The 21,175-nt window shown below is 46.4% G+C and overlaps 1 protein-coding gene across 2 annotated transcripts in view; it reads left to right on the plus strand.

Annotated features, from left to right (window-relative positions):
* LOC126528625 (uncharacterized) overlaps positions 1 to 18,498 on the plus strand; it is a 64,832-nt gene extending 46,334 nt beyond the window's left edge. For both annotated transcript variants that reach the window (XM_050176467.3, XM_055069296.2), the window contains exons 2-9: positions 2,354 to 2,489; positions 6,550 to 6,701; positions 8,222 to 8,477; positions 9,964 to 10,127; positions 12,413 to 12,504; positions 15,725 to 15,883; positions 17,795 to 17,864; positions 18,172 to 18,498. In XM_050176467.3, the coding sequence (XP_050032424.2) occupies positions 2,359 to 2,489; positions 6,550 to 6,701; positions 8,222 to 8,477; positions 9,964 to 10,127; positions 12,413 to 12,504; positions 15,725 to 15,883; positions 17,795 to 17,864; positions 18,172 to 18,254 (1,107 nt within the window). In that variant the 5' untranslated portion in view covers positions 2,354 to 2,358 and the 3' untranslated portion in view covers positions 18,255 to 18,498. The remainder of the gene's footprint in view (positions 1 to 2,353; positions 2,490 to 6,549; positions 6,702 to 8,221; positions 8,478 to 9,963; positions 10,128 to 12,412; positions 12,505 to 15,724; positions 15,884 to 17,794; positions 17,865 to 18,171) is intronic.
* Positions 18,499 to 21,175: the final 2,677 nt, after the last annotated feature.

Here is a 21,175-nt window from a genome sequence, read left to right on the forward strand (position 1 = left end):
CACATGCGTATTCTCAAGGTCACGGTCACATGGCCGCACATGCCATGTCTGGGTTTGGCCCACGTTAGAGGCTAGAAACGTACTCGATAGGGAAACGAATAAAGACTTCTATAAAAAAAGTGTTTCATTTATGGGCTCATGGTGTTGTCGTTTCACTATATGTAGCCCAAAGCCTACTAAGGAGAACCAACTAGCATGTAGAACGGCGAATATGTTCCTGGCGTTGTTTCCTGCCTGCCTATGGATATAACGAGACAGCTGTGCTTCAATGCGCGTGTTACATTACAACAGCTCGACTTTGCACATGCTGAGTATTCCTTATAGCTTACGTTTAAAAAAAGTCTGGCGTATTTAGAGCGGCGGCGGAAAGCTTTCGCTCATTACACAGCAATGGGAACTTGTGTGCGACAAACGCACTCAACAGATCAGAACTCTCTGTTCACGCGAAACGGCACCATCGGTAAGTGGATCGGCTTGCAACAACGGCGTCATTCAGATGAACAGGAAATGTTACTTAACATGTTCGTTTTTTTTTTTTTTTTTACAAAGATGCATCTTTAGTTCTGCTTCGTGGTCTGGCTTTTTACTTGTATTGTTATTCCATTCCGTAGTCGGATGGAATAATAGAAAGACGCTTAGTTCTTGCTTAAAACGACTTCATTTTTGGAGATGCATCACACCAATTAAGGTAACACAGTAGGCAAAGAATTTATCAAGGTGAAAATCTCGAAACCACAAGGAAAACACTCCGCGACATAGCGAGGAGTCCCTTGAGTATGTCCCAGGGAGCAGACTTGCAGAGAGAGAATGTTCGCAATGGAAAAATTTACTGTAAATTGTGTAAACCATACTTCTATATTCACGTTTGCACTGTTTCTTCTACCTTTATTTCTCTGTATCCTTCTCTTCTGTTACAGTTCGGGCGATACCTATTTCTAACGACTTAAGTCGACCGATCCTGGCGTTGCTAGTCCAGCACGATAAACCAAAGAGAGAGAGAGAGAGAGAGGGGGGGGGGACTTGTGTCGTCGCCGTCAACGCACAAGTCACACGGATGAATGCTGAACATCTTATTAAATCTGGACGCTCGGTCCTCCCCTCGATCCCCCTCATGAAGGCGAAATTATTGCAACGATTGAAACCTTGATCTATACGACCGATCTATACGATTGAGACCAATCTATACGAGCCTAACTGGCGACCCGGTAATGAAGTCCCATGACAGTGCCAAAATCAACGTTCGCCTTACAGTGCCAGAACTGTAAACCTGTGGCAGTCGAAAATATGTGGTAGAGACCACCACTTGCGTGAGCGCTTCTTGGCACTGATATGATAGTTTCCCTAATCAATACGAGCTAAGTGCTTCAGAAACTAAGCTAGACAAAGGAGCACAGAAAGACGGTGATTGGAAACGATAAACAGTTCTTTTCTGTTCTTGGCACCCCTGCAATTTCTTTTTAGCTGCACGGTCAAATATACGGCATATTATGGTTAAACAAATGGATGTAGTCCATATATGTGACGCATATGCATATACGGTATGTAGAACTTGTCCTTCATAACTAACAGATCCCCGCTACTTCTAAGAAGAACCGACAACACAACCCGTAACCATCCCCCCGATCGTTTTCTCGCTGTCACAGCACACCCGAACGGAAAAGATCATTTCAACTTGCTACATCGTACCCCCCCCCCCCCCCCTTACAGGGAACTGCAGTGAACATCACACTCCACGCACCTGCTTACTCTCGTCCTCCTTTAGGGTTAAGGGAGATCGAGACCAGTTGTTTTTGAGGAACTTCGATTCGGTAAGTGCGCTTACGTAGTTCACAAACGCGCTGTTTGAAATACATGAAGGCAACCGCTATAGTGTGTGGTTGTATGGGTACTCTGCAACATCGACAGTGCCTTTCTGTGGTAGTTTAAGCGATTTCAATTGGCCATAGTTTGGTCCGAAGTACTCGGGCGTTAGCGCAGAAACTTTAGCCAGATCGTGAAGCGTTTCCACATGCTGAGCGTGTGCTCGTGCGCAAATTACATGTTTCGTGCACGTCAATTCGGGTGCTGTTTGGTGCTGTAGGAACTTTTGGAGGCCTTGACGTCCCCAAGAATTTGCTGGCAATTTTTTTCGCCTGTTGGGAATAATATTCAGGCTGATTTCTCTCATAATTTGCTTCCTTTGCACTCGTACTTCTATGTAACTAATACCCTGTCTAGCAATATAAGTGAAACGTGTAGCCTCAGACTGACCTAAGCGGGTCACACCAATGAAGGCCGTAAGCTCAGACAACATTGCAGCGGTAATTTCCTTTTAACTACAGCGGGCTTAAGTATCAAGAAATTGTGACCGCAGGCGCAATGGCCGTGACCACGGTAGCTGATATCCAGCGCTTGGCCGAGGCCAAGATGGAGGAAGGCGTGAGGACCTACATCACCCTCGGGGCCCGCGATGGACAGACCCTCAAGGAGAACAGCAAAGCCTTCAAGAGGTTGGTGATTGTGGCCTTCTTACACACGCAGGTTTATAGAAACTTGCTTGAATCCATGCATGAGAGCGAGAGAGAGAGAGGAAAAAATATATCTACTGAATCGTACGCGGTTGAGAAGGTGCCATCTCCCTCCAGCTTTTGTTGGCGCACTTGGCCTATGTGGTGAATGCGTGCCCTGAGTGGGGACAGATCTCCAGGATAGGATGATGCAGCTCTCTGCGCTTGCAAACGCGATCATTTTCATTTATACCAAGGTGATCATTTATCCACAATCATCCCAGGCTTCCGAAAGGTTTTTCATGAGGCGGTTATGTAATATACATCTACGACCTACTATTCCAAGCTGTTAGAATGGGTTGTGCAAGAAGACTGGATGCTTTCAGCACACATAAGCGAGTAGAAAGTACAACGTACGTCAGCAACGCAAGAAAAATGCCAACACTGAGAACAGATCGCCTTAAACAACACGTAGAATACCAAGTACTTGCATTGCTAAGCAGCTTACATGCTCCCATGGATTCTGATCATATATATTCTAGTACCATGTTCAAGTCCATCTTCACACGTCATGATGTTGAGTTTCCCTAAATAATCAAATGTTTTTGCTTTATCGTACTTTATGTCACTTTGCATTCTGTGATGCAAATGTTATTTTTGTTTATCTGATGTACACGCACGTCTTTGTTACCTTAGTTGTATGAATGTTGATAATGTACAATGACTTCTGCCATAGTTACTTTCTCCGACCTTTTTCTCTGCTGTGAAATGTAACTCTTCCCGAAATGATTAGAGGTGCAATATTGTGTAAAGTACATCAGCCTGCTTGCAAACTGTAATAGCGGGAGAGGTCTTTTGTCAGACTATGTAGCCTTTCGACTCTGTTCTTGCTCCAGTAAGTAGGCAGAAGAAATAAACTTGAAATGTCGAACTTCAATATCTACTCGCAGAACCGTTACAATATTAGAAAAGACGCAGCTTTGCCCGTAAGGCGAAACATCGATCGCGATAACAAATTAGCAGACAGCCATGCGAACTAAGGATAGTAAATTTGTCCGCCGTATCAACTTCTAAAAATTCGTTTGCTCACTAAATTAACAAACAACTGGGCAGGACACGTAATGAAGAGAGAAGAAAACCGCTGGTCATTAAGGGTTACGGACTGGATTCCAAGAGAATGGAAGCGTTGCTGGGGCGGTACAAAGTTAGGTGGACGGATGAGATTAAGAGGTCTGCAGGGACAACATGGCCACAATTAGCACATGAACGGGGTAGTTGGAGAAGCATGAGAGAGGTCTTTGCCCTGCAGTGGGCGTAGCCAGGCTGATGATGGGGATGGCTTAGCATTGAGAATTCGTTCAAAGAAGAAATGCCTTGCATACCGGCTACCTAGAGTTTGTTGATTCAATATGTGCCGTGAAGTAATTATTTGAAAGGTAATAATTGTAAGTATGTTAATTATTCTACCTAAACCTCATTGAGCAGGCTATATCATGCGTTAGAAATGTTATATCTGGCACAGGCAAACACATGTGTTGTGATATACACATGTGTAAAGGTTATGGTATACATAGAATATTATGGTGTACACATAGAGTGGGGAAGAGAAAGTAAAGCAGACAAATTGCATATATGAGTGCCAAAAGCTTGCTGTGTGCAACTGGACCCCGAGAGCCTAACCAGGGGGACAAAGTAAATAGTGCAACAGGGTTCGTCACAAAATTAGCCTGCGCGTCCTTACGTTGCATATTCAGCCCTTTACGTCCATCGCGCGGAGAGAAGCAACGCTATTAAGACTGCGTTATTCATCATTTGCAGAGCGGGCTGTCTACTCCAGCTTGACTTATTGTGACCGCCCCCTTAACCTTCTTGTCGCCTAGGGGGATGACTTAACCGACAGGCCGGGAGAAACGAGACGGAAGATTGCAGCGGGGGCATCATGGAGTTCGGCTGTGGTCTAGGTAGCCGGACCGTTGATAACTCCAATCTGTTATGAATATGCCTTTTTTCTAACTACTATCGTTGCAAACATAATAAATAAAAGAAAAATTTGAGGCCATTCCACCCCGCGAAGGTGAATGACCAGTGGAGCTATAAACATCGTGGTAAGGCCTTACTTTAACAGCGTAGTTACAATGTGGGCTGTGTCGTTCGGATTTCTTGCCCAATGATGGCCTAAGGTCAGCAACGTGGCTAGACTATTGGCTGAGCCATTCTAATAGAGGTCCAGTGCCGGCGCGGATTGCACAGGCAGCACTCAATATTAGCACTACCATGCGACAAGGCGAGAATTATTAGAGCGAAAGTTTTATATGCTTGATATCATGGGTATGTTGGCTTCCTTGGGACAACTCTAAGCTCGTAATATGCAAATTTTGTGTTCCTGATTAGTTTTGATGTATTTTTGTACGACTTGCTAAGCCTAGATCACGTTCTAAGAAGCCGAAATAAACTTCAATTCTGGGGTTTTTGCGTGCAAAAACCACGATTTCTTTGTGAGACACGCCGTAGTGATGGACTTCGGATTAATTTTGAACATCTGAGCTTCTTTTATGTAAACGCTGCGCATGGTACAGGAGCGTTTTTCACTTCGCCCCCATCGAATTGCCACCCTACAACAAGTCCAGCGAACAGCGTAGAAAGAAAAGGAAGACGTATAATGGGCAAACTGGCCGTAAACTGACCGGCTGACGAATGTTAAACGTGATCGCTTGGCGCAGGACGTGTGTGCACGTATTGGAAGTTTCTCGAATTATATAGATAGTTACGTCCGTTGTCTGGTTGTTACCGAAACTTGTGTAATCGGATTGTATGAGCGACGCGAATTGTGTATTACTTTCTGGAAGACACGTAGGCTCCAGCGATTACTCTGGAACCTACGATGACTCATTCATCAAATCCTAAGCTCTTAACCAGCTCATCAGATTTCATTGATCGCGCACTATGTTCGCCGCTATCATCGTGATTTGATGGTAACTTGCTCTTGTGGCCACAGTTTCACCCAATAAAAAGTTATTCACAGTTTTGCTGCTGTTTTTGACGGTCAGTACAATGTGACAATATCAGATAGAAATGCTCCATGACGAATGGTGCGGCGAAGTTTGAAACGGAACAACGCCGGCAAATGCTGATACGACTCATTTTGTGTGACCAACCTCTTCCGCGACGCGTAGTATCACTATTTGCCGCGCCATGCCATAATTCAAACTTGGTCACGGCATGTTTCCGTGTGGCATAGCGGTGAGGCCCGCTCGGTATCAATATTGGCTGGATTGAGCTTGAAATTCGATGAAGAATATCATTAACTAGACTTCATTTTCATTATAAAAGGAATGAGAGTTCATTAAAATTGGATTGGCTTCAAGTGTACCACTTGATCTGCCCTCCGACACTAATTCTATTATTATCGAGAATTTCGGTGTTTTGTTCTTCAATTCACTTTATTAGTGGCAAAGAACATCCGCCTCGCCTAGAACACCGTTATAGGTGATCTGATACTTTGAAATCCTAAGGATGTCCAAGGACCACAGAAAGTCCCGCAATTGGCCTGCGCTGAATATTCGCATATCCAGTGGACGTCGGGTAGACAGTGTGAAAAGCGGTAACAAAATTTGTAAAATACCGAACTTCAGCTTCTGACGCACGTCGGACCAGCCCGGAATGTAGAATTATTTGGGCCTTATAGTTCTACGGGCGTTCATTAGTGCATCCCATGGATTAGTTCCGTACGTGCTACCGACGTTCTTCCTGTCCGGCATCGTGATCTGGAGGACGTCTTAGGCTTGTCTATTGTCCATTGGGATATGACATGAATGGATTGAATCACACTGAGACAAGCATAGTGTCCAATGCAGCGAATACGAACAATCATGTCTACAGGTCGGTAGCTCATGTAGTGTTGCACACGATCGAGCTCGTGCCTCGGTCCGAACAGTGGTGTTGCCTTGTGTCACCAACTGATCGGAGCCGTCTTTCCTAGGGGCAAATCCGGCATGTTGTCCCCCTTTAAGCACAGGATAGACCTTCAGACGTAGCCACACTGGTATCCGGGACATTTACGCAGGCTGCGTTTCCGACCGCGGATTCTCGTGGACGTGGAAAAGGTGAACACCTCGACCACCGTCCTGGGCCGTGCAGTATCTTTCCCAGTGGGGCTGTCTCCATCAGCGGCTCACAAGTTGGTACACCCTGCAGGAGAGATCGGCCCTGCTCAAGGCAAGGCCTTCCATCGTGTCTTCTACGCCTTTGTGGTTGCCAGTTTTTCGATGAACACTTCTGCTTTCCCATGCTGCCATGTTTCGGCTAGCGCTGTTTAGGATAAAAGGAATGTAATCGCAGCCAACCTCATACGCAGTGCTGGCATATCTTGCGCTGGGAGGCAGGGACATCTTTTCTGCGAACTCGACGTTCCTTTTTATCGTGTGCTTTTCTCGGGTATAAAACCGCCTTTTTCCCACTTTAAACAAACGATGAGTCTCACAAAACGATTCACGTCGTCTACAAGCATGGTGAACATATGTTTTAGAGTACAACTAAAAGGTGTCCGTTCCTCTGGCGGGCGTCGGTTTCGCCGTAACCGAGCAAACCAGTACAGCGAAAGACGAAAGAGAACGCGGTGCGCAGCGTGGGATGAAAGACGCGAGGAGGAAAGTGGAGGAGGAGGGTATGGCGATACGATGAGGAGAAAAGCGCGGTGCTGCTACGATGGCTAACAGATGGCGCCACGGTAGCGCACGTCATCCGGTAAGTCTGTCGGCGGCTGCTGCTGCTGCGCCAGCCAAGATATCGCGAAATGAAAACACATATTGAGCTGTGCTCAGATTTCGCATTGCGAAGTATCGCAATCGGCGATGAATGCTTTTATCACTGACTTGTTGGTTTACTACGTGACATTTAAAACTTCAGTATTCGCTGCATGATTCATCGACAGACTTATTAAAATAACTTGCATTTACTGTAGTGTTCCAGGAACACCTCAGCGGTACAGTAAGATCTGGCACCAGATTTAACAAATCCTAACTATGTAACTAAATTGATGTAAAGAATTTTCCGCAGTGGCGTGTGCGCACTTATTTTACGTGCCAAAAGCCACGTTTTCAGTGTCCACAGGTCGCATCGCGAGTCAATGAATGCTCTTTCTCCGTCACCACTTTGTTCCGACAGTTTGACGAGAAGGGAAGCGGGTTCATTACCTAATGCACTTTAATTGAAGCCTATTTTGAAGGACGCCTCACCATGGGCTAAAGTAAAAACGGGGTATTTTACTACCAACACGCAGGAATAAGGAAGTTCGATTCGTTGCAAAAGACGATGACCATCGACTGCCGTGACCAGCCTAGCGTACGAGGCGGTTTGAGAAATCTAAATATACTGAACGAAGGTGTGAGACCGGGCTACTTGATATTCCATAACCGGGGCGAAAGTAGACACGAAACACAAGAGGCAGCGAAAAAGACTAGCGGTGACATCCAACTGGCGTTTATTAGAAAGATGTACATGCTTCTTTCTAATAAACATCAGTCGGAAGTCAGCGCTCATCCTTAAGTGTGGCTTCGTTCTGTGTTCCGCGTCTGCTATTGCGCTGTTATATCATCATTCTAAGTATGCGGCGCAGCGAACACCTTTGTGCTTGTCTTAACCATCTTTTTTTATCAATCCCTTCACAGATGCTTAGCACAAAGTTGCTCTTCCAAAAACGAACGCGTGTTCTACGGTTGATTTTGAAATCTATACAGCGGCACAGGGCGCCGGTACGGTGATGATATTGAGCAGCCTGAGCACCGTGACCCTGGAGGACGTGAGGACAGCGGCGCGCGGCTGTCTTCTCTGGCAGCAGACGTACATTTTTCGCAACCGGTCACTCACGGAGTCACTGGTCAAGAGGGCAGCTGCCCATGGCTTCGCGGCGATTGTGGTCACCGCGGACTCCCCCGTTTCTGGAGACGGCGTGTTGCACCATCCCTATATGTCGCAACTGCCACGTGGCCTCAGGTATCCTTGGGTTTCTTCAAACGCACATGTACTCTTAATAACAGTTGTGCATCCATTCGAAGCTTAACTTTCTTGTCCCTAAACAATACTGGTCATACATCTTTTGTCCTTTTTGAGCACCTGGTACTTGCATGTCAGGAACGGCACGCAAGTGTCAGTGCACATAGCGTTCATGACAGGAAAATACGGCGAACGGAAAGTGGTAAATTAGAGAAAAGCCACGCAGCACAGATGATAATGATTGTTTGGGGATAAATATAAGGATAAGAAGACAAATGGGGATAAGGAGTGTAAATCTTCGTTAGGATATAAGGCTGAATATTGTTGTATTTTAGTTGTGAGATAATTTATAGTTTGCTCAATTAATCTGTGTTCGTTAGCAGCCGAAAACTCTGTAGGTTTCCACTAACGTTCGTACAACAGCGGGGTTGTATTGCTTAAGTATGTCTTTGCGTTATTGTTTACCTAGAAAGAATGGGGTAGCGTAGGTCTGTGGTTTCGCAATTGCGCCACCTGTCGATGAACGCCTGAGAGGTCCAACGGGCAAGGATTCGTAAATTAGTAGGAAGGGAAAGAGACAAAGAAGACACCAAAATGCCAGGAGAATGATTAGCAAAGTATGTTTTGGCCAGCAGAAGCTCAGTATCTCCCATGGCTTCTACCAATTCATGTAGATTACACCAAAGTGTCTGGCATCTCTCGTAAAGATGACCCACCTGAATTAGCCGTGGAAGAATTTACATTGTGACATATCTACTATGCCTACAGAAATAACATTCGAGTCACGGATGGTTCGTGCCAAATTGAAATGCGATGTCTGCATTCTGCATACCCTCTCCGAGAGAGCACAACACAACCAAATTATCTAACGTCAGTACCTCTCCTACAGCAAAACATTACGCCATAATGACTGCCTTCACCTTCATATGGTCACAATCGCACCCGCTCAAATGAGTCATCCTAATTTTTCCAGGTATCGCAATTGAGCATTACTGCCACAAGTATAAATAAAAATGTGCAGGCGCGTGTGTACAAAATGTACATCTATATACATATATATATATACATATATATATATATACATATATATATATATATATATATATATATATATATATATATATATATATATATATATATATATATATGCTAAAGCGATAGCCTTGCAGCATTAGATCATATTTCAGCGGATTTCTATTCACTGTGGCATTCTGGGCAACGCAGAGGCAGACAGTTTAGCGTAAGCTACCCGCAATCAAATTGCCTCATCAAGAAACTGAAGTGGTGAATTTAAATTTGTAGAAAGACAGAACACTCGAAAAAAATGCTAAACTGAATCCGGAGCACTCTATAACGTGGTGGCGCTCTTGGATCAGCTGTTTCTGTGGTTTCTTACCTTCCCATGAGTAGTACAATTTCTTTATTTCATGATTTTATTAAGGAATACAATTACTGTCTCAAGCTTCCGACTCTTGTACTGCCGCAGTTTCGCCAATTCCATGGCCGCATTTTCGGATGAGGCACATGGATGCAAGCTCCAAGAAACGTATTCGAGCGACATGGATACCCTGGCTTCGGCCACGTTGAACGACATCGAATGGCTATGCGGCTTATCGAAGCTGCCCGTCGTCGTCAAGGGAGTCCTTACTGGTAAGGGCATAGTTTCTCAACGGCACTGCGGCCTCTGTGCGGCGCGCACCCGTAAAATGAGGAACACGTATGCGTGAAACCACGAAGCCCGTCAGACGATGAAGGATTGCCGCCTGGATTAGATTTGATGGACGCGTGGCATGGACGTAGGACGTAGGACTGATCAGATAGTTCCTACGATCAAAGAGGAAACACATGCGCGTCACAAACATCTGATCTGTTTGAAGATGCGTCGTAGTAATGACTTTTTGCTTAAAGGGGTGCTAAACTTAGAGCACTGCACGGGCTTTTGTTCTTCATGCCCGGATGTGGCCCTAGCACGAAAGTGCTATTGTCCCGCCTCCGGCCCGGTGATTTCAAACCTGTCCCGTACTCGGCCCGGGTCCTAAAGATTCAGATCCGGCCCAGCCTTGCCCGGTTCAATTCGACACGTTGGGTATTGAGTCTACATGAATCTCGAGTTCTTGATTAATGTGAGATGCTATCACAAGACCAATTGGCACCGGATGGTTTTCGAGCTGCGGCAAGCAGCGTTTTGCCCTGCGTCAGCACTTCCCGGCTCCTCTGTCTCTGTGCGAGAAATTAACATTTTATTTTATTTCATTTCATTTATTTCAACCTAGGTAGGACCTTAAGCAGTATAATAGCAAGACCTTCGGGGTGCACCCCACCGCCCCGCTTTAAAGGGGACGCTCGTAGCATCCATCCATCCATCCATACATACATCGCAACGTCCCTCAATCTCCAAAAGTAGCGCCAACCCCTTCCCTCCTCCTCCGCTCGGCGCCGTCCATGCTGGCCCTGCCGTAGGAGACGACGGCTAACACGCTACCGGAGGGAATCCGCGGCAAAGTTCGTTCGAGCCCTGCGGAGCAGTTTTTCCAATCGAGATTTTCCTTCCTCAAGCGCTAACTGGCCCTAAGGATGTCGTGTTGAAATTGCGTAAAAAATACATAAAAGGACCATAATTTAAAAGGTAAAGCACGCGCACGTTGAGAGTTAGTGTTGCTGACACACGATGCATGCACGCGGTGTCCTTAGACACGCACCTAATTACCATAGTTTCAGGTTTTGACAGCGTGAAAGTACGTGTACGTGGTTTCGTAGGTTAACATAGAGTGCATATGACGCATACGATACCTATTTACATAACTGGACGCATAAAAATGTTAACGTTAATCAGTAAAAATGCTAATCCTTATCAGCGGGCCTGCGGTCCTTTGCGGCCTTGTTCGACCATTATAATCCTGCACGCAAAACGTGCGAGTAGCTGCTGCTCATGCCTCCAATATTGAGGACGCGTCCGGCACCAGCCGGGATGGAGGCGAAATGCAAGAGGCCCGTGGACAGATTTCCCGATGGTGTTTCGTAATTCTACTCGCACGGGCGCGCTATGTTGCAGCAGTCGCGGTGCGCTTTTTTCGTGGTGGGGTGCTTTGGTATTCACGACGGTAGATTTTTGTTACAAGTGCTGCTCCAGGAGGGCACATGTAACGGTTAACAGAGGCCGCCTCTGGAGATCATCTGATGTTACAAGTGTTACCGTTGCCGCTTTGTTGCCCTGAAGGCGCCTTAAATAATACGAAATAGTGACACCTTGTTACAAAAAGCAAATAAATCTAATAAAGAAATACAATCACGCAGAGGCGCCAACATCTGGTGCAGCGCTACCGCGCCCGTGCGAGAATTACGAAACGCCAAAGAGCAATTTACCGGCCCGAGTACAACTACGATCAAAGTGCACGTTAAACATCCCCAGGCGACCTAAATAAAGTTATCCGGAGCCATCCACTATCCCCTCGATCATAGCCTTAGTCACTTCGGGATGTTAAAAGTGTTGATCACAACAAACCAAATCAATGCATGCGGGCGTAAATTCGAAGCTAAACGACTGCAGCCGAAGCAATCTTGCAAGAAAGAAGTTAGTATTGAGTCAGAATGTCTTCATAAAAGGACGCAGCCAGATTTGCATAATAATGGTCCTAGGTTGCTGGATGTCTTTCTTCACCCTCTCAAAAACTATAACATCAATACCTGTAAGTTTTAACATTTAGAATCACGTTGAAGCAACTAAGCACAGGGCGCAGCTGTAGCATGTGTTGCCAATGTGTCTGCATGTAGAGTGCAGACCATGGGGATCCTATAATTTGAGCAATAGCAACCGCTTGCATTGCGGATACGGGATGCACAGTCTAGTCATTACCGCAAGCATTGTTTTCTCTTCCACCGCGAACTAAACAATCGCCCAAGCTGCTGCGGCTATACACTGCTTCTTCGGGTTGCAGCCGAAGCGGCGCTCCAAGCACACCACCACGGCGCAGCGGCCGTCATCGTATCTAACCACGGAGGGCGCCAGCTGGATGGAACCCCGGCCTCGGTACGTGAATCATACTTGAAATACCTGAACGAGCAATGCAGACCAAAGCTGCGCGAACAAAAGAAAACTTCCAGGGTCTTAAAATACGTATACTACCTTCCTCCACCACAGTTTAAAAAAATTACGAAGCTAGCTTCCTGGTAAAATCGAATTTCACATAGGTTTCACTTCTTTTTATGTTTCTCAATTATATAAATTATTAGATCATTTACTCCTTTGACTTCTGCAATAGTTGTTCTTTACCTATGCTTCGACACGAGGCCTTCCAAGGGGACGAAATCGCAGAGGGGAGGGAGGTGGATTTCGGGTAGGTAGATGTCACAGACCAATGCATAATGACAAGTTGTTAATGCGCACTCGTTTTATTGGTAAATATTCATTTGCAGGTTAGAATTATGGTCTTGACCATGGGCGGGGCATCCACCGTCCCAATCCCACGTACTCCTCCCGCGGCCGATGAAAGTGGCACGGGCATAGTGCCGAGGGCGCATTGCGAAGCGGCAGACCTTATGCTGCATGCGTCACAGTGACAAGAACCTCTCACTCATGACAAACAGCTGCCGCTTCGCCATAACGAACTGTGTATCGGCCGTTATGATCCAATTTACATAGAAGTTGAAGTGGCGCTTACACAGGGATCGAGCAAAGTGCGTCGTCTTTCGTTGAACCTAGCGAAACACACATTACAAGCAACAGTCCCTAGAACGAGGTCCCCAGATCTCGCGAAAGACTCCTGCAAAAGTCCCTGGATGTCCCTCTTCTCTGCCCACGATCTTTTATCGGGGAACTACGAAAAAGAAGTGATGCTGGTTATTAACAAGGCAGCTTACTGAAAGTCTTGAGACTGTTGGGGGCGAGCTACACTACTGGAATAATGGGCGTTGCAGTCAGCGTGACGTGGTATCAGGAATCAGGTGGGTATACCTTCCAAGACGGCTGTTTCGAAACTACAGGAGGGAGCTAAGAACAAACTTCTTAGCAATGCAACGGAAGCCTCAACGGTGCTGTGGTTCGCAGCTGGAGCGTGATAAATAAGGTGACATCAAAAATAATTCATTGAAAATAAAGACTGAATAGTCGCAAAGGGCTACAGCATCTCCCTACGGTCAATGAAGCGTCTAGCTGAGTGTCTTTCAAACTGCGGGACATGATCCGAAATATGGTTATGAGGTACTTTATGGAAGTCAGGGAAGGTCGACCTGTATGCACATTCTGCTTACACGTACAGAGATTACTTTTCAGTCTCGATGCCCACACTCTTTGAACGCTGTTTATTTAGGTGTACAATAAGCCGACCCACACATCTATGCATACCTAAATATAAACGGCAAAACAAACGGCGAACTAATCGTTATGTCACCACATCCTCAGGACGGATTTCACTAAAGCGATGCTAGTCTCAATATGTCTGCGTTCCTAATAAGGCTCCACTACGTCTCGGTTCCAATTTCGGAATTTTACCAAGTGATGAAACTGTAAACAATATTGGCGCGTAAATTTAGTTAGCTATACGGTCATTTCAGTTCGCATACAAGAAATTTCTGCCTCTTCATGTAGTGCACTCGAACGGATCGAAGGACGCTAAGCTTGGCAGGCGATCTTGTAAAAATGTCTTCCAACTAAAAAAAGAAAACGAGAGACACAAAGGGTACTCTTCTCTCGGCGAAATGGAAATATCGCCCGGTCGAATCCACGCGCATCACATGCTGAAAATTCGCGTGATCGTAACATTAAGAAGACTTTGCAAGGCTGCTGTTTTATAGAATTCAACACGGATGCAGTTTTGTGCTTATTTCACGCGAAAAAAGAAAGACGGCTTGGCGGACTACACAACGACGACCGCACCCAGTGGTCATTATCTTCACAATTGTATTTTGTGACGATAACGCGTGGGCATATAGCATTCGGGGTTTGCAGTTTTCCCAGGGCCAGCCATATTTCGGTTGCGAACTTACACAACTGGTACAGGAGGGCGTCTGCGCAATGTTTTGTTTGAAAGCAAGTAGCGAAGCTGAGAGACGCGCCTTGTTATCCCTATTACATCGTCATGCCGGAAGATGGAGCCATCGTAGGCCATGGCCCCCAATCGTCTCGTGGCATGGAAAAATTGCAAGATGACGCGCACTGTTATTGCTTCATACCTCCGGTGGGCGAAGGACCCGAAAAAAACATTACACGCTGCGGGTGAAGATGTAGAATGAATAGGAAAAAGCGGAGAGACCACGAGGACACAAGACACTCGCTGCTGGTGTTCTTTCTGATTGGTCCCGTTCAGTGCGCTGCTTCTCAGATATTGTATTTGTAACCAAAACCGCCCAACTTTTCACATCACTGGAACCCAATAAAGTTATCCGCGAGTATCCTGTAGTATCGCCATTTCCCATAGAAGAAGCTAGAAGCTCCCAGAGTTATCCATAGCAAGGAAAAAGGGCCATCCAATATAGGAACTCCTTCCTTTAAGGAAGAATCTCTGCCACTTCTTCATTTTATCGGTGTACTTTCACTGTAAACGCGAAGTAAGAAGTCATATTGACACCATTTCTTAGCTTGAGAAACTCACCGGTCAAACATTCAAATAAATAAGGCGGGAGAACACTCATAACTTGTGAGGATGTGTCCAGCGCTTTCTACGCAGTATTAAACTTACCTATGCATTACTTCGTGTTTGAAATGAACCTCGAATAAAAGTTCTTTCAAATACCACTTACAAACTTTAATTATGATGTTGGACGCTCCACAAAACCACATAGTAAGTTTTTTTTTAGTTATCTCCGTGATGGTTGCGTTTTGTAGAGCAACTAAAGCGTGTCCGCCTCTTCACGTAGCCCAAGAGAAAAGGCTAAACAATTTACGCCTCACAAGTAATCACAGAAACTGATAGATTCTTACTAAAAGAAAGATAACACGAGATCTGTCACGAGCGATCGATAGCCCAGATAAAGAACGTGTGAATCAACAGCGCCCACGCGTCCGTTGTTGAACATTTCGCTTGCGATCATTTTCATGCAGCTATCATGTTATCGCTTTCACGCCAGACACGTGTACTGTGGCGAAAGTAGTTGAAAGCTTCTCTCGCCGGACGTGCGTTGTATATACTGGCCCAGGACCTTCTCTTGTGAAAGTGGAAAGGTATCATTGAATTTCTCTGTGACACTGGATACCGTGCATAACCACCTGCAATGATTCTATGCCGTTTAGAAGCCGCATACGCCTGTTTCAGATTGACGTCCTGCCCGAGATCGTCGCCGCCGTTGGTGACAAGATGGAAGTATACTTGGACAGTGGAGTCCGAACAGGTGCGGACGTGGTCAAGGCGCTCGCACTGGGAGCTCGCGCTGTGTTCGTGGGACGACCTGTGCTCTGGGGACTCGCATACGACGTAAGCCGGTTTTATTACTTTTTGGATACTCTATGGCCGCGCTGCACCGACCCTTTGGAGCATGTTCAAGGGTGGCCTGTGGCCATAAGTTATGCACGTCACTTCTGTTAGCTTGTCGAACAAGAAATGTTTCTTGGAGCATGTGTTTACAGTCGCAAGCTGCATGGTCCCGTTTCGCTGCTGTGTCACCACTGCATATGACGAGGAGACCCGCATTTACCTGCAGTTGTGCAGTCGCGTTCTGAACCATTCTTCGCTGCGCATCGGCGTGGCTCTGTGTCGCGTTCTTGGGCGATATGTTCACCGCGATTAGTAAATGTACCTCGCCGTTACTCCACGCTGCTCCACTTTGCATTTACCAGCCAGCATGCTCATGCGTTTTAATTCCACTGCGGTTCGCTGTATACCGAAGACGTTCCCGATCGTCTCAATGCTTCTTCCGAGCCTGTGTCTTGTCTGCGCTTAGTACACGCTTCCACCCCATTTCGTTTGTCTTGCAGATCACATCTGCACTCGGTGTAGAATGTTTTGGCCCATTCTTGGCCCATTTATATTTGAGGCTTTGAGTCCTAGCTCTTCATGGCGCATCGTGCAAGACAGCAGCCAGCACGCCGAAGCGGGGCGTCGGCAATCCGAAACAATCGAGGTCAGGCAACCTCAGAATTAGCGCGTATCTCAGGGGTCCGCAAAAGGCGTATGTAGGATGATGATAGGGCGAACGATAGCTGCTAGAGCGCTCCACTAATCTGCCTACCGCTCTGTGCACTAGCAGGTAGGCAACGTATCGCAACCGAGTGGTTCCGCGCTGAAGAGCTTATCGTATCGTTTTAAATGGGTACAACGCTTTCTTAGCGAAGTTTTACCGTTCATGATTGCTTTAGGTTTGTTTTATCAGAAAAGCGATCTCACATTTTGGAGTGTACACTCGATACACTCGATGACATGCTGCTTCTGAGATCATGCTCAGTGACTAGATTCAAGGCACTGAGCATGATCGGAGAATTCACATTACGCTCATTGAGAAAATGCATACTGTGTGTTTATCATTACTTCGCTTCAAAAAGTTTTGCGCGCGAACAAAAACCGTTACCAGCCGTTACGGATCATTTTTTTTTGTTCCAGAGCAGCAGCCGAACCGGAACAAAACGTTTTTCAGTGGAACGAAACTAAAACCAGAACACACACAGAAAAGTCGCAGATTCGCCCGAAAGACGTAGCATCGATTGCGACAGCAAATTAGCAGACAGCCATACGAAGTAAGGATAGTACTTTTTCGGCTAATATCAACTTGTAAACATTCGCTCGCTAACTAAATTACCAACCATGGTGTCAGCGCGCACAGCACACGTGAACACATCACACTCGATGGCCACGGACGCTCGTCAAATCGCTGGCCTGAGAAAACGCAGCAGCAGCAGCTAGCGAAGTGACCTTCGTGCTCTATATTGCTTACACGCAAACTGAGCACCGAGAACATACAGCACGCACAAAGCTACGAGCCCCCGACCCACATAGACTCTGCCCCCAACGCAGATCGCTCTCGAATTGCGCAGCCGCTACATGCGCAATTGCAGCAGGAGCAGGAGTGTATTGCGACCCCCGTGTCGCAATAAATCTTTTCGTTCTGACACGCTTTCGCAAACACCAAATGTTGCAACCCTAAAACGGATTGTCAGACCATGTGGTATTCCCTGAAAATTTATGCATTGCATTTATGCTTTTGTTCTCCAAACGAATACGCTACTATTCCTATGAAGTGAAAACGCACAATAATCAATAAATGTGAAAGCACATTGCGAGACGACTATACTTGAACGTTTATCATGTGCGTGCTTAGCTTGCGCTCAACCAAATCATTGGGAAGTATGCATGGGCAGAGTTCTCTCTCCAACGCAAGTTCCTTCTTCGCAGGGGAGGCAAGGTGTCGAGAGAGTGCTGAAGATATTGAGAGATGAACTGGAGCACACTATGCGACTTCTAGGTGAGCTACACTTGCACTTTTTTCTTGTTCTATTGACTGTCCACTCTGTATGTCTCGCTTTTTTGAAGTAAAATTACCCTACACAACCTCGCTCTTCCCCCTTCCCATCCTCATAAGAAAGGAGTACATATGATTTGCTCAGAACTCCCGTATGCAAATCAGCGTTCCGATTTGGAAAGGTGTAGTATTTCTTTTTGCTTTCAATAAATTGTGTGAGCTTGGGAAAATGGGACACAACAAACGACCAGCTCAGTTTTGTTCATTAAAAGCCACAGAGTATGTGCTTTCTTTTTTACTTGCGTTCTAGGTTGTTCCGACATTAAGGACCTGTGCGAAGAATTTCTCATCAGCAAGAATCACTGTTCGCGAAGGTTTCGATCTACGCTATAAGCGAGGAAGACATGGTTGCAGGGCCTGCTCAGTGGGATGGTGACGTATATGCTGCAAATTTGGGAGCCATCGGAAAGAGATGACCCGAACGTCCTGCTTTTGATTTTTAGTCGATGTTAATACCTGCCCTGACCAACGACTATCACCTTTTTCTGTCATATTCTTTCTGTATCTGACTCGTTATGTACGCGTGTTGAGCAACGTTCAGAAAAACAGAAACTTGCTCAGATATCGTTCTTGCCAACATTTGTAATCGACGGTGCCTGAAACTCTCGTTCAAGAGAATGTGTACGCGAGTTTGTTGGATAAAGAACGCTCGTATTAAATTATCGTAGGTTTTATTACGAGAGGAATCGGAATAACGAAATTACACGAAAACTCAGTTTCTTGAGCAATGGACGCTTGACGTAAAGTAGTGTGGTTTAGTAGCTAAAACGCCTGTTTTGCAGCGACCAGTTGAAAGCTCACATAACGTAGATGTTATAGATGTGTAAATTCCAGGGATAATAATACGTGTGCAGAGCTCAAAAGAGCGATCTTTTCCTGCAGAGAAGGTGTGTCAGAGTAATAATGTACATATAAATTGTTCTTTGTGGAATTTGTTTTCATTGCCTTTCATTTAAATGCAATGCAAATTGTTTTGACTCATCACCAACGACATGTTCGCCAGAGTAGAATATTCGAATGGTGCAGCGCCTGTGAGCCAATACCAAAATCCCATTAAACGCTGTGCCTAAATATGATCAACCGCTATAAGCTTTGGAACCGATTGTATTCCTAACATCAGGCACCTTTACTGCTCTTTTAAAAAGCTATCAAAGAACTATGATAACACAAGGCCCATCTAAGTACTCCATTATCACGCCATACCGATAGCAGAGATGATATTCCAGCATTATAAAAATTTGCCACCAACTCTAAGTGGCATAGTATGCAATAATGGCTACATCCTCATATTCATCAGGGTCGCTAAATACAAATGGTCACGTAAATGTGCTCTGTGATTTAAAAAGTAATCGTGTGGCATGCCAAAAAATTAATCATTTTGCACCATGTGAAGGGAATGGATGATCGAAGCGAGAAAATGCACCTGTACAGGGAGAGCGAGCCCCGAATAGTTTACTTTTTAGCGGCGTTAGCAGTATATAAAACGTTCCTTTTACCGAATCCTCTTCTAGGTAATGTGTGGTACACAAATACAGCATTTCTCTGGCTTTTATTAAGAACCAATATTTTAATTATTCACGTGGCACATTTCGGTAGGTAACGCATTAAACACGCTAACCACATCGACATCTCTGCAGTGTTCTCGGCTGTGTTTTGTGCATGCGCATGCGACTGCGCATGGGAGTGTGTTCTGTGCACGCACGCACGCACACGCACACACGAACACGCACACACACGCACACGCGCGCGAGCCCACACACACGCGCACACGGGCGCGAGCACGCGCACACACACGCACACACACGCACGCACACATGCACGCACGCACACACGCTGCCCAGGCTATTCAGAGGGAGCAGGAAAGGGCGGATCGTCACGGCGTTCTGTCCTCTAGGTGGGCGCGGCGAGCGGCTACAATGGCCTCCCGTTAGGAGGTCCTGCCAGTAGCTCCTTAGGATGAAATGAAGTTCATTGTCTGTTTGTCTCTCTGTATGTCTGTCCGTCTACACACAGGCTGCGTACACATCCCGGAAGTCCTTAAAAACACTCGAATTTGGCAAAGAAAATTTAGGGTTCAATAAAGCTACTTGAAACTAAATGTTCTCAAATTTTGTGAGTGAGTGAGCGAAAACTTTACTGAGCTGTAGCAATTGTATTTTCCTGCGGCTGGTGAGGATTCTTAAGGGGAGTCTTCCTCCTAGTGTCTTCCCCGGAGTTCTGCACCTGCTACTTCGTACGTCCTCTATCGCAATGGTCGGCTGCCCTCAGTCCAGGGCTCCGCTGGCCTCTGCTGTTTGAAAACTCGGACTGGTGGCGACATTCCGACATGCAAAGTAACAAATTCAGCAATGGAATTATGCCATGGTGTTCCGACGCCTGTTTCTCACACCACGACCGGCGTTACTGTTCGGTAGCCTGGCGGTGTCGGTGGGCTGCAGGCGTCCGGTAGACCATGGCGACCAGGCAAGGACGAGACCATTTCTAGTGCGACACTTGTATTCAATGGTTGGTGAACGATAAGAAGAAGAGAATGAATGTATAAGAAAGTGCATTGCGGGACCCTTTAAATAGGCCCACTAAAATCGTAGGTGGGATCTTGCTCACGTCAACGTCACGTGACATGCACTGAGTCTTGTCGGGAATGGGTGGCTGGTCCCGTCTCCCTGGTGACGTGACACGTGCTCGTCTCCTCTGGAGGCAACCCGTGGAGTCTGGTCGGGGACGGGGGGATGATCCTTTCACCAGGTGATGTTGCACGAGCTTGCCTCCTCTAGCGGCCACTCGCGGGTCCTGTTTGATTCACGGAAAAGGCCTCCCCTAGAGTCGAACAGTTCGTGGAAATGGTGCTCTCCGGGAGTCACACAGTTTCTGAAAAGGGTTCTTCCCTAGAGTCGCACACAGAGGGGTCGGTCATCACTGCGGGGCGCCTGCCAGACCGGGAACCGCTCGAGACAACCATACCAAATTATGAGTCTATCCTTCGTTTTGATTAGGCATGGCCTATAAGCATCCTTTTTGCCCAGGTTTTACACGCTAACCGTAACAGAATGTCCGGTGGGAGAGGAAGATAGAGACGGGTAGGAGCCAGCAGCCACTGGGTGAGGGATTGGCGTTTCAGCAGCAGAATTTCCCTCTGGGGTGACGAACCCTTGGTTCATAGCTGGTAGATTCCTCGGGGTCGTTCATCAGTGCTCGTGGCGCTCTTGTGTGCCTTTGCTCCCTAGTCCGGTCCGGCGAAACGGGACTTGCGCACC

This window comes from Dermacentor andersoni, chromosome 9, assembly GCF_023375885.2.
Source record: "Dermacentor andersoni chromosome 9, qqDerAnde1_hic_scaffold, whole genome shotgun sequence".
Lineage (NCBI taxonomy): Eukaryota > Metazoa > Arthropoda > Arachnida > Ixodida > Ixodidae > Dermacentor > Dermacentor andersoni.